Source organism: Syngnathus typhle, linkage group LG6 (assembly GCF_033458585.1).
Source record: "Syngnathus typhle isolate RoL2023-S1 ecotype Sweden linkage group LG6, RoL_Styp_1.0, whole genome shotgun sequence".
NCBI classification, from domain to species: domain Eukaryota; kingdom Metazoa; phylum Chordata; class Actinopteri; order Syngnathiformes; family Syngnathidae; genus Syngnathus; species Syngnathus typhle.
Window position 1 is genome coordinate 2,536,812 of NC_083743.1, and position 14,592 is coordinate 2,551,403.

The 14,592-nt window shown below is 50.8% G+C and overlaps 1 protein-coding gene across 1 annotated transcript in view; it reads right to left on the minus strand.

The window, feature by feature from the left end:
* The window catches only part of nbeab (neurobeachin b), a 56,404-nt gene that overhangs the window by 14,577 nt on the left and 27,235 nt on the right, over positions 1-14,592 (minus strand). Inside the window, exons 8-11 of the mRNA XM_061280396.1 lie at positions 4,404-4,521; positions 3,704-3,806; positions 3,041-3,156; positions 2,023-2,135 (exon numbers count right to left, since the gene is read on the minus strand). Of these exons, the coding sequence (XP_061136380.1) occupies positions 2,023-2,135; positions 3,041-3,156; positions 3,704-3,806; positions 4,404-4,521 (450 nt within the window). The remainder of the gene's footprint in view (positions 1-2,022; positions 2,136-3,040; positions 3,157-3,703; positions 3,807-4,403; positions 4,522-14,592) is intronic.

Here is a 14,592-nt window from a genome sequence, read left to right on the forward strand (position 1 = left end):
CTAAATAAAAGCGTCCGTCGCCGGCTTTGAAATGAAGCCCAAAGAGAGCGAGCAAATCTGGCTCGGCCCGTCACAATCGCACAGTGTTGCTCTCGGGAGCGATGGCGTGTGAAGTCCACCGAGAGGCTCCTACACATTGTGGAGGAAAAAGAAAACAAACAGTCATCTTTCCTCTCCGCCGAAAAGTCAAATTCAATTAAAGTTGAGGCGAGGGGCCTCGCACGCCCCCGACTTGGAAGAGCGTTTCAGTGCCAACAGAGGCATGAATGCAGCTGCGCATCTACGCCTGTAGGGGGCGCCTATATTTAGTTTTGAAATGATTTGTTATTATTGTTGTATTCTTTTTTATTGAGCGTTGGGTGGGGTGTGGATTTAATCGATTTTAGCGGCCACACCCACAACATTCCAAAAGAAGAGCGATACGTGATCTCACGCTCAACCTGCTGAAATATACATATAGCAACAAAAATATGATTAAAACTTTCGAACGTTCCGCTTGTGAAACACAATCTGCACGTTGCACTTTAGATTTCACAAGGAATTAGGCCGTCGGGACACGTCAGGTTCGTTTGCGCTCGCCTTGTCGCATGCAATCAGCTGCATTATGGGAAGAGGGGGGGTCACAAAAAGTCCAAACTGCACGAGATGAAATGACACACCATCTCTTCTCTGATTGGCTGGGAGGAATCACATGCCTTCCTGTTATTTCGCATTGGTGCAAATTTTAAATTTGCACTCATTCAGCCTCCTTTCCCCCAAACATTTGACCCCAGCGAAGACTTTTTGGAATGCCCTCGCTGGTTCTCGACGGTCGGACGTCGCCGCTGACACGTTGCGCAAAGTGACACGTTGCTTTTTGACTATTTGCAGTAAGTGTTACACAACGTGCCAACGGATGAAGTTGCGTGTGACTCGAGGAAAACTCCCAACAGGTGATTGCACAGCTATGAAGAACGTCGGCCGTCAGCCGCTTGTCAAGTCATCAGGAAATAATCATTAGCGTGCAACGTGCAAGGCTCGGTGAAGACCTGCCACGCAAATATGCGGCGGGCCCGCGGGCGGCGCCTTTGGCGGCCGCTAATTGTCGGCGTGCAGGTGAGCGCAATACGTGGGCTGCATACGTGGGAATGCCGTACGCTATGTCATCCATTATGGAGCTGGTGTCGGTTGGGGAGCCGCGGGGGGTCCAAGGACAACTGTCAAGTGTTGCGGGCTTGTGAACTCATGCTAATGAAGGCAGCTCAGGCATGCAAGCAGCATGGGCGGATGTCACCCGAATACATTACAATACATAACTGTCTGCCAGCCTGCGAGGGGGGGGGGCGCAGATGAACGTCCAGCAGGCCGGATGCAAACGTGGACGTCCACCCAAATCAATTGAAATGAATTGATAAACGGGAGGACGTCGGTGTGGCTTTCAGAGGGGGTGTGGCCTAGTCGAGCCAGTCAGGTTGGGTTAGTGTTTGTGCCATTTTTGTCCGGTTCAATTAACCAATTAAAAATGCGTCATACTTTTTACTCTATAATTTGACACGCTAATCAACACACCGCCGCCATGCGTCGCCGACAACGTTTTGTTCCTTTTTGCTATTTCTACTACCCCGATTTTGTCTACACACATGAACTGGAATTTTATTCTCGGCAACCATGGAGGGAAAGAAAAAAAAAATGCTGAGGCTCAACACTCAAAGTGAGTCAGTAAAGAAATGGCAGCCAGGAATGTGACTCTTTTCAGGTCACTGAGCTGAACATGAGCGAGAGAGAGAGAGCAAGAGAGACACGGAGAGACAGAGACAGAGAGAGAGCAGGCCAAAGTTTGTACTGGAATAATTCCTTGCCTTTGCCCAAAACAAACACAGAAAAACATCAAGCCTGAAAAGTTTCACTCTCAGGCTCCAAATGGCACAATGAAGTTCCCCAACTGTTGTGCTGCGTGCGGCCATTATTTCCACAACACGACTTCAGACTTCAAGATCTGCGTTCGAAAATCAATCCAGCAAACACTGCAGTCGCATGCGCTACCTTGGAGAGATCTCTGAAGTTGGCGGGCAGGGTGAGGTCCAGCTCTTGAGAGTCGTAGCTGGCCAGAACCCAGGGGAAGAGCGGGTACTGGTTCAGGTCGTTGTACGTCCGGCCTGGACGCAACAATAATTCAATGATTTCCATCGAAAGACTCCACTCCGACCAAATTATGCTGACGAGGTCACGATTTATTTTTTTAAAAGGCGATGTGAAAGTGTGGAAGCATGGCCGCCGTGTCGTCGGGGCGTGGGCAGAGTGTCGAGATGTTAATAATAGCCCGATGGTGGTTAATTAGCAGAGCACGTCCCCTTCGCACCTCTCAGCCCAACTGTCGGCGCCGCTTCCTGACGCGCCTGTCAGGCCGGGTCATTACTGGGAGATTCTCTCTTTTCTTTTTCATTTAATGAATTTCCTGCATGTTTTGCCCTCCGTCTTGCCTTTCCGTCTAATTAGCTGACAATAATGTATCCAAGGAGCTGAGGCTAAATATAAATATGCATGAGCGGCGGCGGCGAGACGCGGCGAGACGCGGCGTGACACCCCGACGAGCGGGGCCCGGCTCGCCTCCCCCTGTTGGATCAGAGAGGAGAGCGTCGAGCCTTTCCCGATCTACACGCCGGACGCGGGTAATTATCGAGCCGAGCTCACGCTTCAAACAAACGACGTCGACCGCTTAAGGACGAAAGCGGGCCGGCGCCAGGCGCTCCTACTGCGATGTCGTTTGTGTTTATTGATGGCGGCAGCGGCGAAGAACTTGCAGTCGGTGGACTCCGACACCCGAGATGAAGATAATTGCTTTAAGCGTAAAGCTCTCCGTTTCAATAACTTTTTTCCACAATCGGCAGAAAATGTGTCGGAGTCAATGGAAGTGACTGACGGCAAAAAAAAAACGCAAAAAAAAAAAAATTTAAAGAAATAAAGCGTGCTTTGTGTTGATATCTGGACTCTCACGAGTCTCCAAGTCCTAAAAAAAAAAAAAAAATGACATGAAATAAAAAGCCATCATTCATAGGCTCACCTGCGATGGTGTTGAGGAACATGAGGTACTCAAAGTTGGAGATCTCTCTCCTCTGCCAGCGCTGCGTCATGTTGGACGACTTGAAGAGCTGCCGAGGGCTGGCCAGTGAGGCGCGCCTGCAAAACAAGACGACAAAGGTGCCACGTTGCGTCACGTCTGGCACGCGCCCTTTGACTACAGTCCTATGACTCGGCGCTTCATCCATTTGTGACTCAATCGGGGTTTGGATCGCAGCCCTCCGGTCTGAATGCGTCATTTTGGACAATTGCGGGAACACTTTGGGAAAGGCCCGTTCCTCCAGCCAAGCGGTGTCCGCAAAGACATGCGGACGGAGGGAGGGAGGGAGGGAGGTTGGTAGGAGCAGCCTCGCGGATGCTTGAGAATATCAGATTCACCGCCATGTTTTCTTTTGACTGATTCCTCCAGTTGTGACAATACCGACAACTCATTTACATTCATTCCCTTCATGAATCGGGCCATTGTTTTCCCACGATTGCCACGCCCACTTTTCGACAAACCACTCTCTTCGGCAGGCAGGCTGTCCGCGTGTGGAATGAGGTCACCCCGACCGCCCCTCGAGGGTCAGCGCACAAGCGCACAACAAAAACAAGGGAGCGCCAACGCTAGCTAACACGCTAAACAACGCTAACATCAGGAATAGACCTGTCTTGAGGGAGTCCATAGCTGGTCCCCACTCCGACTCGAGGAAGACTGTGGACTGCTTTCTTCACCGTGGCCTGGTCGGGGAAGTTAAACAGGACGGACGCTGGAAGGAAGGAAGGAAGGAAGGAAGGAAGGAAGGGAGGGAGGGAGGAAGGAAGGAAGGGAGGGAGGGAGGGAGGGAGGGAGGGAGGGAGGGAGGAAGGAAGGAAGGAAGGGAGGGAGGGAGGGAGGGAGGGAGGGAGGGAGGGAGGGAGGGAGGAAGGAAGGAAGGGAGGAAGGGAGGAAGGAAGGAAGGAAGGAAGGAAGGAAGGAAGGAAGGAAGGAAGGAAGGAAGGAAGGAAGGAAGGAAGGAAGGGAGGGAGGGAGGGAGGGAGGGAGGGAGGGAGGGAGGGAGGGAGGGAGGGAGGGAGGGAGGGAGGGAGGAAGGAAGGAAGGGAGGAAGGAAGGAAGGAAGGAAGGAAGGAAGGAAGGAAGGAAGGAAGGAAGGAAGGAAGGAAGGAAGGAAGGAAGGAAGGAAGGAAGGAAGGAAGGAAGGAAGGAAGGAAGGAAGGAAGGAAGGAAGGAAGGAAGGAAGGAAGGAAGGAAGGAAGGAAGGAAGGAAGGAAGGAACTTGATTCAACTTGGTTGTGTGTTGACTTTTTGTCAGAGAATGCTTTTCCATGAGAACAAGTGAATAAGAATCAAATGAAATATGGCGTACTTCGATTGGCCATGAAGACCTCCATGGCTGTGTTTTGCAGCAGGTGACGCCTGGAGAAGATGGCGCGGATCTCGCTGAACATCCACTTCCCGTGCAGACCTTCAGTGTAGGCCAACACCTGCGTCGGAACACATTTCCACACAGCGCTTAGCAATTCAGCATGGGCCAAATGAAACAATCTTGGACCCCATGTGGCGTGTGACAAAAATCAATAAAAGCATTGTGTGTCTGAGGTGGCAGACAAAAGGACGGGCGCTGCGGGGCCGCAAGCGCACAAAAGTAAGACAATTCTTCTGACAGGTGAGAACGCCCCCCCCCGCTTTTTCCATCTCGCTCCTCTCCGAACAATTTTGTCCCGCGGCGACCTCATCGGTTCTCCGGGTCGTGGCGGCGGCGACGTCTCTGGAGAGGCAACACGTGAGGAGAAAGACGCGACGTGTTTGCACAAACACTCACACCATTGCAATTTTTCATAGAAACCATTCAAGGACTTAGCTTCTGTCCTGTTTATTAATATCCGACAACACTGTGACCAGGAGAGTGTGATGTGCTCCAGGAGGTCAGCTCCGACGCTTGTCAAGAGTGCATCGGGCGGGCGGGCGGTTGGGGGCCCGCCGCCTTAATTTCTCCACGGAATAGCCGTCCGGCCGACCCCGCCGCCGCCGCCCGGCTCTCTGGAGCTCAATTAAAATTGGATTAGATGGAGATAGCGGCATCCCTCAACTGATGCTCTCCTGCGGCAGTGCCCCCTCCCACCCCTCATTTGACACCTCGGCAGCCTCTCCTCCAACTCAAACAGTTGTCATAGAGACAGCGTGGCCCCAGAGGAGGGGGCAAGAGAGGACAGCAAGTGAGGGTGGCCCCCTCCAGATGCATCCAGATGTTGTGCAAGTCAAATTTGCTCTTTCTAAATTCCAAAGGCATCATGGGAAGGCTTATCAGGTGAAATGGGCCATCCCGTGACCTTAATTGGGGCGTTACAGGACAACCCATTAGTGTCTTCTAACTTTACAATAAAAAACGGTGCATTTCCTATTGAAATAGACTGTGCGGTGAAGACAAAAAAAAAAGCATCATTTGACATGTGGTTTCATTTGGGCCGCTGTCCTGTCCAAGTGAACATTTGTGTGGCTTGACAAAGCGCAGGCCAAAGGGCTCGCTGTCAACAAAAGGGAGGCTAAACACCGACTTGGGCTTGGGGGGGGGGGGCAAAAAAGCTGATTTCAAACAGCCTCAATCAGAAGATTTGTCATCATAACAAAGCTTCGGGGGTCTAGAGGCAACGCACGGGGCCCCTCCTCCTCCACTCGACAAAGCCCAGCCAGCGCCCGTGTTTCTTTTTTTGGGAGGTGTGGGGGGGCAGCTGTAAAAAATGCCATTTAATGAACCTGTCTGCTGAAGCTGTCCCCTGCCTGTCAGAGGTGTCAGCCGCTGACGAGCGCTGGGGACGGCCGTCCGCCCGCCCGCCCGCCCGTCCGCCTGCTCGACCGCCCGCCCGCCTCCAGTCACAGACAGGCCTGCCAGCTGGAGGCTTCGGCCCCAATCTAATCACGCCACCAGGAAGGGACCGGCGGGCGCTCTGCTCTGCTCTTGGTCTGTCACGCTCAGAGCTGCGAGGGAGGGGAAGGGAGGGGGACGTGGGCAGGGCGCTCGATGATGGAAAGGAGGTCTGCCGCCCAAGCCTTTTGTTTCCACACGCACGCTCATTAGGAAGCCAAGGCGCATGCGCCGCGGCCGCCGCCGCCAGCGCTCTCGGTGCTAAAGCGGAACCCGCAAAATAAAACCTATGAATGTATCTGTAATCTTATTTGTGGACGTCTGCTACTTTGAAAAGCAAATATTTCTGTAAATCGCTTCTTGATTGAAACGATGTGAGGTTGCCCTAAGCCTTGTTTGCCCTCCGTGGCGCAAGCTTTTCACTCTCAGGCACATTTTGAAATTTGCACCTTGACAGAGGGGGAGACAACGCAACCACGAAGACGTGATGAGGAGGCGGCGCGCGGGTGACGCCGCCGTTTAAACCCGTCTTAACAAACACGGACGGCACAGAAAAGGGCCTCTCATCGCATGTGGCTGCCCGGCGGCTTCGACGACACGTGATGGATGTTATTAATCAATCTAAAGGCGTTGTCTGCATATTTCCTCCTGGATAGGAGAAGAATGCAATTGGGCGTGACGGCTAGATTTATACGAGCCAGCGCAGCAGTGTGACACGCCGGCCGCTCTCTCACTCTGCACATTTGCCTCGTCGGTCTCCATCCCAAGGTGGGAGAGAAGGATCCATCCATACGCCCTTTGTGGCTTTTCAAGGAATGCGAGCGGCAACTCGGGAATATTTTTCCTCAGGTGACATGAAAGGTCTCGCCGGCGCATTTAACTTGAAATAAAGCGCAATGGAAGGGGAATCTGCACACGTTTGCGTGAATCCATTTTTCACGCCGCAAAGAATTAGCGCATCAAAGAACGTTTCATCGCTGACAAGTGTTGTGAAGAGCAAAATATGATTCCCCGCATTCGTATAGGCGCTGGGCGCTGTATAAATAGTCCACGCCAGTCGCCTCCACTCGGGTTGAGGCCCGTATCACGCAGGCTCTTAAAGCAGGTATTGCTTGGGGGTGCTTGCTGCAATGTGTGTGTGTGTGGGGGGGGGGGCAAGATAGAGATTTGCATAATCAGTGTCAGTCTACATTTGGGAGAGAGCTGGAGTGTGGCGGGATGACACGGTGGGGCTGCTCTCTCTCTCTGCCAGCCAGCGACCGGTGGTGGGGTAAAGTAGATGAATATGCATGCCCAGCCAAGTTTGTCAATAGCGTTTACGTCAGCCACGCTCGCTCGTTGGCACGCATTAGCCAGACGCTGGCTGGGAGGACACACTTGTGGGCTTCTTCTTATACTTGCTAGTTACTTCTCAAGTCAGATTGTTATTTTGAAGTCCGTCAAACGGATGGCCTCGAGATTCTTGGCTCTCAGCAATCAATCAATAACAATCCTTTTGTGCATTAGCACTAGATTAGCTTCACTGACCGATGGCGTGACACTCTGGCATATTTTGGCAACGATTACGTGCAAAAAAAGGGCCAAGAAGAGACTTTGGAGAGCCCATCAAGCAGATAAAGAGCTTGAGACTTTTGAGTCTAAGGAGCTTGAGGCCCATCTTCTCTTAATGGGACTTTTTCCCAGAGGCTTGTCAGCCTTAAGATGACTGAAATCTTTCCTGGCCGGGATGCCGCCATCGGGGCTGCCACGCCGAGTGCCAAGCTGATCGCTTTTGATCCCGCTTTTTTTTTTTTTTTTTAATGGTGGTGTGGGAGGGAGAAAGAACAAGACAAGGATGGAGGAGAGCAAGCAGGAGGGCGGCGCTGATGAGCACCGAGCGGCCCTCAGTTCATCTGGTCTGCCTCACCTTTTTTTGCCTCCTTCATTATCCGTTTATCCTCAACTTCTTCGCTAGCGATTGCTGGGTAATATGTTGGGGATTTGGTCGAATTCTGCCTGTCACCTGCTGCTACATCATGCGTGAACAAAAAGACCCAAACGGGGTGGACGCTCTTTGAGGATTATGCTGGGTGACACCTCCATCGGGAGCATCATTTTCACAGGCATCCGGCGGAATTAGCTTGACGGACAAAAAAAAAGGTGGAACAGGTTTCTTATCGGTTCTTCTGCATACGAGAAGGGGGGGGGGGGCTTGTTCATGCAAATGAGCGCCTTTTGTCAGGCGCCGGCGTCAACCCTCGAGGGCTGAGCGGGGCCACGCCGGGCCGAGGCTACGCTAATCCGCCACTGGAGCGCGCCCGATAATTTGCGCCTTATCCTCATGTAATGATAGCGTTAAAGTCTTTTTCCTGCCGCTAATCCCGCCGCCATGCGGCTGAGGTTTGTTGTTAGCTGGCCGCTGCCTAACCCTTAGAAAAAGAAAAAACAATCGTGTAGGAGGAGCGAGGCTCTGATGTAACGATTGTGACTCGTGGCCTCTGCGCTTGCTGATCCACCTCAGCGGTTCGGCCAGAGAGACAAGCTCCGGGCTATGGCGGCCATCTTGGAAAAATGTCGACGTTAAGTCCACAGCGTCGTTCTCAAAGTGTGACATTGAGGCCTTTGTACTCGACTGGATTAAAAAAAGACAATAGCGTCTTGCAGAAGACATAGTGTGCATTTTGCTCACAACGCAAAATATGAGATGATAAAATATGATACAAATCTCTAGTCTTTAGCCAGGGGTCACCAGGTAGCCCCCAAGGAGCAGCCCCGCTACAACATTGTGAGGAATTTTATATAAGTGGCCTGGATATAAAACAAAGCGAGCTGTTTTTGTTTTCACAAAAGCAAGTGAAACAGAATGAAAAGAGCGTTAGCTTTGGCAACTCTTTGGCCCAGCGGGGATCCCGGCCAGCCATTACTGGAGCCTGCCAAAGGCAACAACTCCCCGTCCCTCCCCCCCTGCCAAAGCCAACAACTCCTCGTCCGTCTCTTCCCTCCCTCCCTCCCTCCCCCCCTCGACAAGCTGCTTTGGCGTGCTGCGATTTGACTAATTACGTCGGATTAGAGCATATTCACGCAAGATGTTCTCTTGAGGGTCAGCGACACGGCGCCCGGTTGGCCTCTCCTGGTCCCGGCCTGCTTGTACACAAACGGGCCACTTGGATAGAACAAGCTGGAACGGATACTGCCACCATTTCCTATTCCTGCTGATTAGCTGTTAGCATTAAGCTAGCAGACTGAGGCTAAATTTGTCCGGACGATGTCAATCCAGTTGATGAGGCAAAGCTTTCAAAAGCTTTTTTTCTTTTCCAAAAAGAAGGCAAACCTTGGGATCATTTACATTTGTTAAAAAAAAAAATGCCCACAGGGAAATGAGCCTCGGAATATGTGTGTTTGAATTCAATTGTGCTAAATCAATTTGCCACAATGGGGGAGGTTGCTTGACTATTTGTACGTGTAATAATGGGGGCGCACAATGGCAAAGAGGCTTACGGCCGGCGTTTCATCAAAGATTTGGGCAAAAAAGTTCCAAGGGGCCGCGCCGCACCGCGCCGCGCCTGATGAAAGAAGCCAAAGCTGGTGGGATCGCCCGGCCTTATTGTACACAAGTCACATCAAATTAATACGGAGGGCCGCTCGCATCCTTTCTTCTCCTCGGCTTTTCACAACGGATTAAGCTATGAAAACTCAGAAATGACTAAAGCACCTATTAGGCTGCGCGCTCCCGCCTTTCTTCCGCTCGCCTTTGAAAGGCGCATCAAAGTGGAAAAAACGTATACGGCAACTTTGCCATGGCGGGCCAAAGGCAAAAAGTCACGCTTTACTCATTCATGGTCAAAGTTGATTGATTGACAAGGCAAGCTTGTCATTCAACTTTTTCCTTTGACCATCAATATAGTGGGCCAGGTACTTGCTACGTACTTGGACAAAGAAATCCAAAGAGCTCTCAAACAATTCTTAAAAAGTCTCAAAACTGTTGACTTCAGTCGACTCCTCTGATTGGTTATCGCATCATTTGATGCTTTGGCGTGTCAAGATGATGGGGGGGGGGGGGGGGGCGCAAATGTTTGATTGAAAATACCCTCGTAGCGAGCAGCCTTCATCCATGCAAGGCGAGCGCTGACAGGGAGGGGGGGGGGGCGTGTCTTGCTGCACCCCGACTCGCCTTCTCTCCTCAAAGACGTGCATGAATTGTAATTATGGCTCCTAACAGGATTGGAGAGCGCGCACTTGAGAAGCGGGTCGTGTGGAGTTAAACGGCTGTCACACACTCCAAAGCCGAGGTGCCATGAGAACTAACCAACAAAGGCCCGAGCGACGCCATCCAGCGTCCCGCCCGCTTCGCCTCTCAAGCCACATGGCAGCATTGTTCGTCCACGTTGCACTTTTTCAAGCTAATGCACAAAAGACGTCCAACGTAGTCTTGACATAAGATATCGGTAATTATCAAGCAAGAGATGGTAGAGTTTAACGGGGTCGGTCGGGGGTCCGATGATTGGTACCATCTGAGAAACCAACGTTTGAAAGAGAAAATAAAATCAGTGTCAGATTATCTCCCGACCTGGCCATTAGGAGCAACGGAAAAGCTCCACAAAATGCTTCAATATGGGACCCTTCAATGAAAAGAAAAAAAAAAAAAAAAGCGTGACGTCCCCCACGCTTGACCCTCGTTTTCAACTCTTAATTGGATTGTGAGCAGAGCTGAAGAAACTTTTGCCTATTGTTCACTGAGCTGTGCTTTTCTTTAGCAGCATTCCTTCCAGTAGTTTGCTTCCTCAACAAAAACATTCAAACAGCCGCTGCCGGGAAACTTTTCACTTTTCATAAACTCCCAAAATCCACTTTCTCAGCGAGCTCGCTGCTGACAGGCTGAAACAAAGCCAAGCCGAAGCCATTGTGTCGCCTTTCAGCGCTCGCAAGCAGTGGCAAACCCTCAACGGTTGGGCCCAAGACACCGCAGGTCCAAATCAAGTCAAGTTAGATTCATGTAAAAGCGGGTCATCTTCAGGGAAGGCGGGGATTTGGATCCTAGCGTCCTACCGCGGTAGTCCATTAGGTCTCTGCATTAGTCGTTTGGTGTCAAATCAAGATGGCCGTTGGCGCTAGCAACTCGTGAGCGTGCATTGATTCAGAAAAAATAAATAAAATAGTCGACCAATCCAGGAGGAAGGAAATTCTTCAGCCAAATAGAACTAAAATATTTGTTTTCAGTTCTATTATTTTTTAAAAAATATTAAAACATTTCAAATAGAAGCAAAACGTGCGTTCTTTGTCTGCTGAGATATTATTTCGACCGGGCAAGAATATTTCTCCTGTTTTGAGCATTTTTGCCCAAGTTTGATATTTCATATCCAGCATTTGAAGCAATTTGACATCTGCTCTCATGAAACTTTCCAAACTTTTTCTCTGTAATTGTTGCGGTGGAGTAAAACGCAAGCTAATAGACAAGTAAGGGCGCCTTTAACAATCACATCCATCAAGCTCATTACCCCCTCACGCGCCGCTTTAAAAAAAAAAATAATTATAATAATATCTCATTAAGGGAGCGAATGAGCGACATGGGGGAGAATTAATAGCAGACAGGTGTACAACACGGCGCAATTATGGAAGCCCAAATTAGTTCACTGCCTGGAGGCAAGAGAAATTGTGTGAGGAGGTTTCCAGGAGCGAGGCTCACTGGCAAGAGCGGCAAACACCCAAAAAAAAAAAGTCTTCAATGTGGAAATTAGGGCGAGGAGTGCGCGCGGAAAGCGGCTTTCCCCGCGGCAAACGCAGGCAGGCCGAGATGAGACGGGGCGCGGCGGTGAAACGTGATCAAGGCCGGCGAGGCGAGGCGAGGCGAAGGGAGGGAGGGGAGGCAAGGGGAGCCACGGCGGGCGTCAGCGCCGACGCTCAGCTCGGCGGCAAGTGGCAGCGTCTCTTTTACAGTCAATCATTCATTACTCAGCCCGGCGCTGCCTCTCCAGGTTCTTTCTTTTTTTTTTTTCCTCGTTCTGGGTAAACGGCTAATCCACCCCCTTCATTAGACGATGTCAATATCCGACACAATGGCAGGCAGCACTGACTAATACGAGATGGCCTGCGACTGGAACAGACCATTTCATCTCCATTTGATTTGCTGACCTTTCCAAACAATGTGTTTAAATGAAATTTCGGAGGAAAGTTGCAGAGATATTTGGCTCGTGGTAATTTGGTAGCTAGCTTGCTCGCTAACCACGGCCTACAAGGCGCTATCCGTTCTATTGGAAAAGAAGCACATTAAGCCGAGCAACAGAAAAGTCAAGCAATTAGCCCGTGACTTTTTGAAGTACACCTGCACGGTCGCCGTTCGCCACATGAATCGTTTTTCTTCCATTCCAATCCTCCGATTGTGAGAAGGCAAATTCGAAATGGTCCCTGCCCTTCCGTGCAGATCCTAAAAGAGAAGGCCCGACCGACCGGGGCCGAAATGGAAAGCATGTCACGCTGGAGGCGCATCTAACGCGGTCTGAGTTGCCGTTAATTACCGTATAAAATAAGCAATTGGCAACCTGGCCCATATGTCGGCGCCAGCGTGGCGGATGGAAATGAGGCGGGCTCCGTTTGACGCCGCTGACGGGCTAATATTAAGCGCGGCTCAGCGGCAGGCAGAACTAATCAAAGTAGACAAAATGTCTCTCCTTGCCATCTTTGTCTCCGGGGCTTTTTTGGCTTTCTCTCCGTTTCACCTCACCTCTGCCGTAGCAATGGTGGCGCTGTGTGGGGGTGTTAGGTCAAGCCTAAGCTCACAAACTGGGTCATTATAAGGAACAGGAAAGGAAAAATGGGTCAGAAACGAAATCATACTCTTGTTGCATGATTTGGACGCATATGTCGCTTGATTTATTTCTTGAAATTCTATTATTGTTTTTGCAAAGTAAATTCCTTGAATGCTATAGTATACAATTTTTGTTGAGGCTGGAAATCTCACTCCCATTCATTTAAAAGGGAAAGATGATTTGCGTTACGAGCGTGGAACAAATTTAACTTGTAAGTCGAGGTACCACTGTACTCCCCCCCCCCCCCCCCCCCCTGAAAAATGACCAAAAAATTGTCTGTGTTTAACATAAAAAAAAAACTTGCTCTATTGGAAAGTGAGTCTTAGATTTCTCTTGTAAAGTGAAGCCATATAAATGTGTTATTTATCTACAAAAAAAGGTTTAAGCATCACTTTCAGATGTATCCAAAAAAAAAAAACTCCCGAGGTCTCGGCGTGACGCGTCGCGGGTGAAGCCCCCCCACTCTTGGGACGATAACCTCGCAGACATAAATCACGGCGCAAAACAAGGCGGGCTCATCCGATTCCTGAATGGAAATGATGTGTCAATACGCTGCCGTCCATTCACGCGCGTCAGCTGGCCCCGTCGCACAATGGGCCGGGGGCCGACTTATGAACTCCCGGCAGCACTCGGCCGAGTCCATAAAACAACTGGCGGCGCCGGCGGGGAGCGCCCCCGAGACGCCGCCCTCTCGCACGGACCAGCAGATGACACAGATGGGGCGAGAGCAAACAAAGACGAGGGCCCCTTTGTGCGGCCTTTCAAGAGCTATTCATGCAACAAATTGGGCAAATCTGGCCGGGCCGCGGCCGCTCCTCTTTTGCTCTTTTATTAGCATGAGGCCGACGTCACGCCGCCAGCGCGGCGTCTGATTTACCGCGGCCTCCTAAAATCGCTGCTTAACACTACAATTTAAGCAGACAGCAAACAGGGAGACTTGCGAGCTCCAACAATTGATTGTCAGGCCACTTTATAGGCCCGGCCGGGAAATATGATTGGAAAGTCCGGTCTAACAATTTGATAAATATTCTATAATACAATTTGAAAGCTATCTTTTAAGAATTTGGATTCCCGGTGGCGCAAACAATGCTTGGAAATCATGGCCAATGATATGCTAGCCTGGATAGCATAGATCCCAACGTGTTATTTCGGCAAGCTTTTACCGGTAGCAGGTATCGATTGGACCACTTTATTTGAAGGTTGAAAAAGTGGACCTCTAAAGCAGTTGACCCTGAGGTCGCGGTGGAAATGACAAGCGTCCTCTACTTTCTCCCATAAGCCTCATCAAGATGATGTTGAGGATGTTATTTAAAGCGCAAAGCAGCGCTGCTTTGTGTTGGCCCTTAACGACATCAAGCTTGAGTGAGTGCCGTTGGCTTGCGTGCGGGTCATTAAATGAACGCGCAAGCTTCCTCTCATTAGGCCCTGCAGCAGCAGCAGCAGCAGCAGCAGCAGCAGCAGCAGCAGTAGCAGCAGCGCAAGCGCAAGCAATCTGCATGGAGAGACATTTGTCATCATTAGCCCGCCTCTGACAGTTGGCACCCGGCTTCTCACATCACCACGACTGACAATTATGAACCCTTCATCCCTTATTTAGGCAAGCCCGCCTAATGTTACGCCAGGCCTCGGAGGCGCGATCTGCTTTTGTGGACCTGCGCTTGGTCTCGGGGGGGGGCGAGGACTTCTGCAGACGAGCATCTCGGGGTCAGTGGGCAGATGATTGCGGCGCCCACGCGGAGAGAGCCGACACCTCGCGCAACATGAAGATTAATATGCTGTTTGTTTTTCCCCGCAAAAACCACCAGGAAAGGAAAATGAGCTGAGCTCAGCGCAAAGCTACAGCGAGGGCTAACATTGCAACATTTGCTTGGCCATCAGCTGCGTTTAGGGCAGTGCTTCTCAAATAGTGG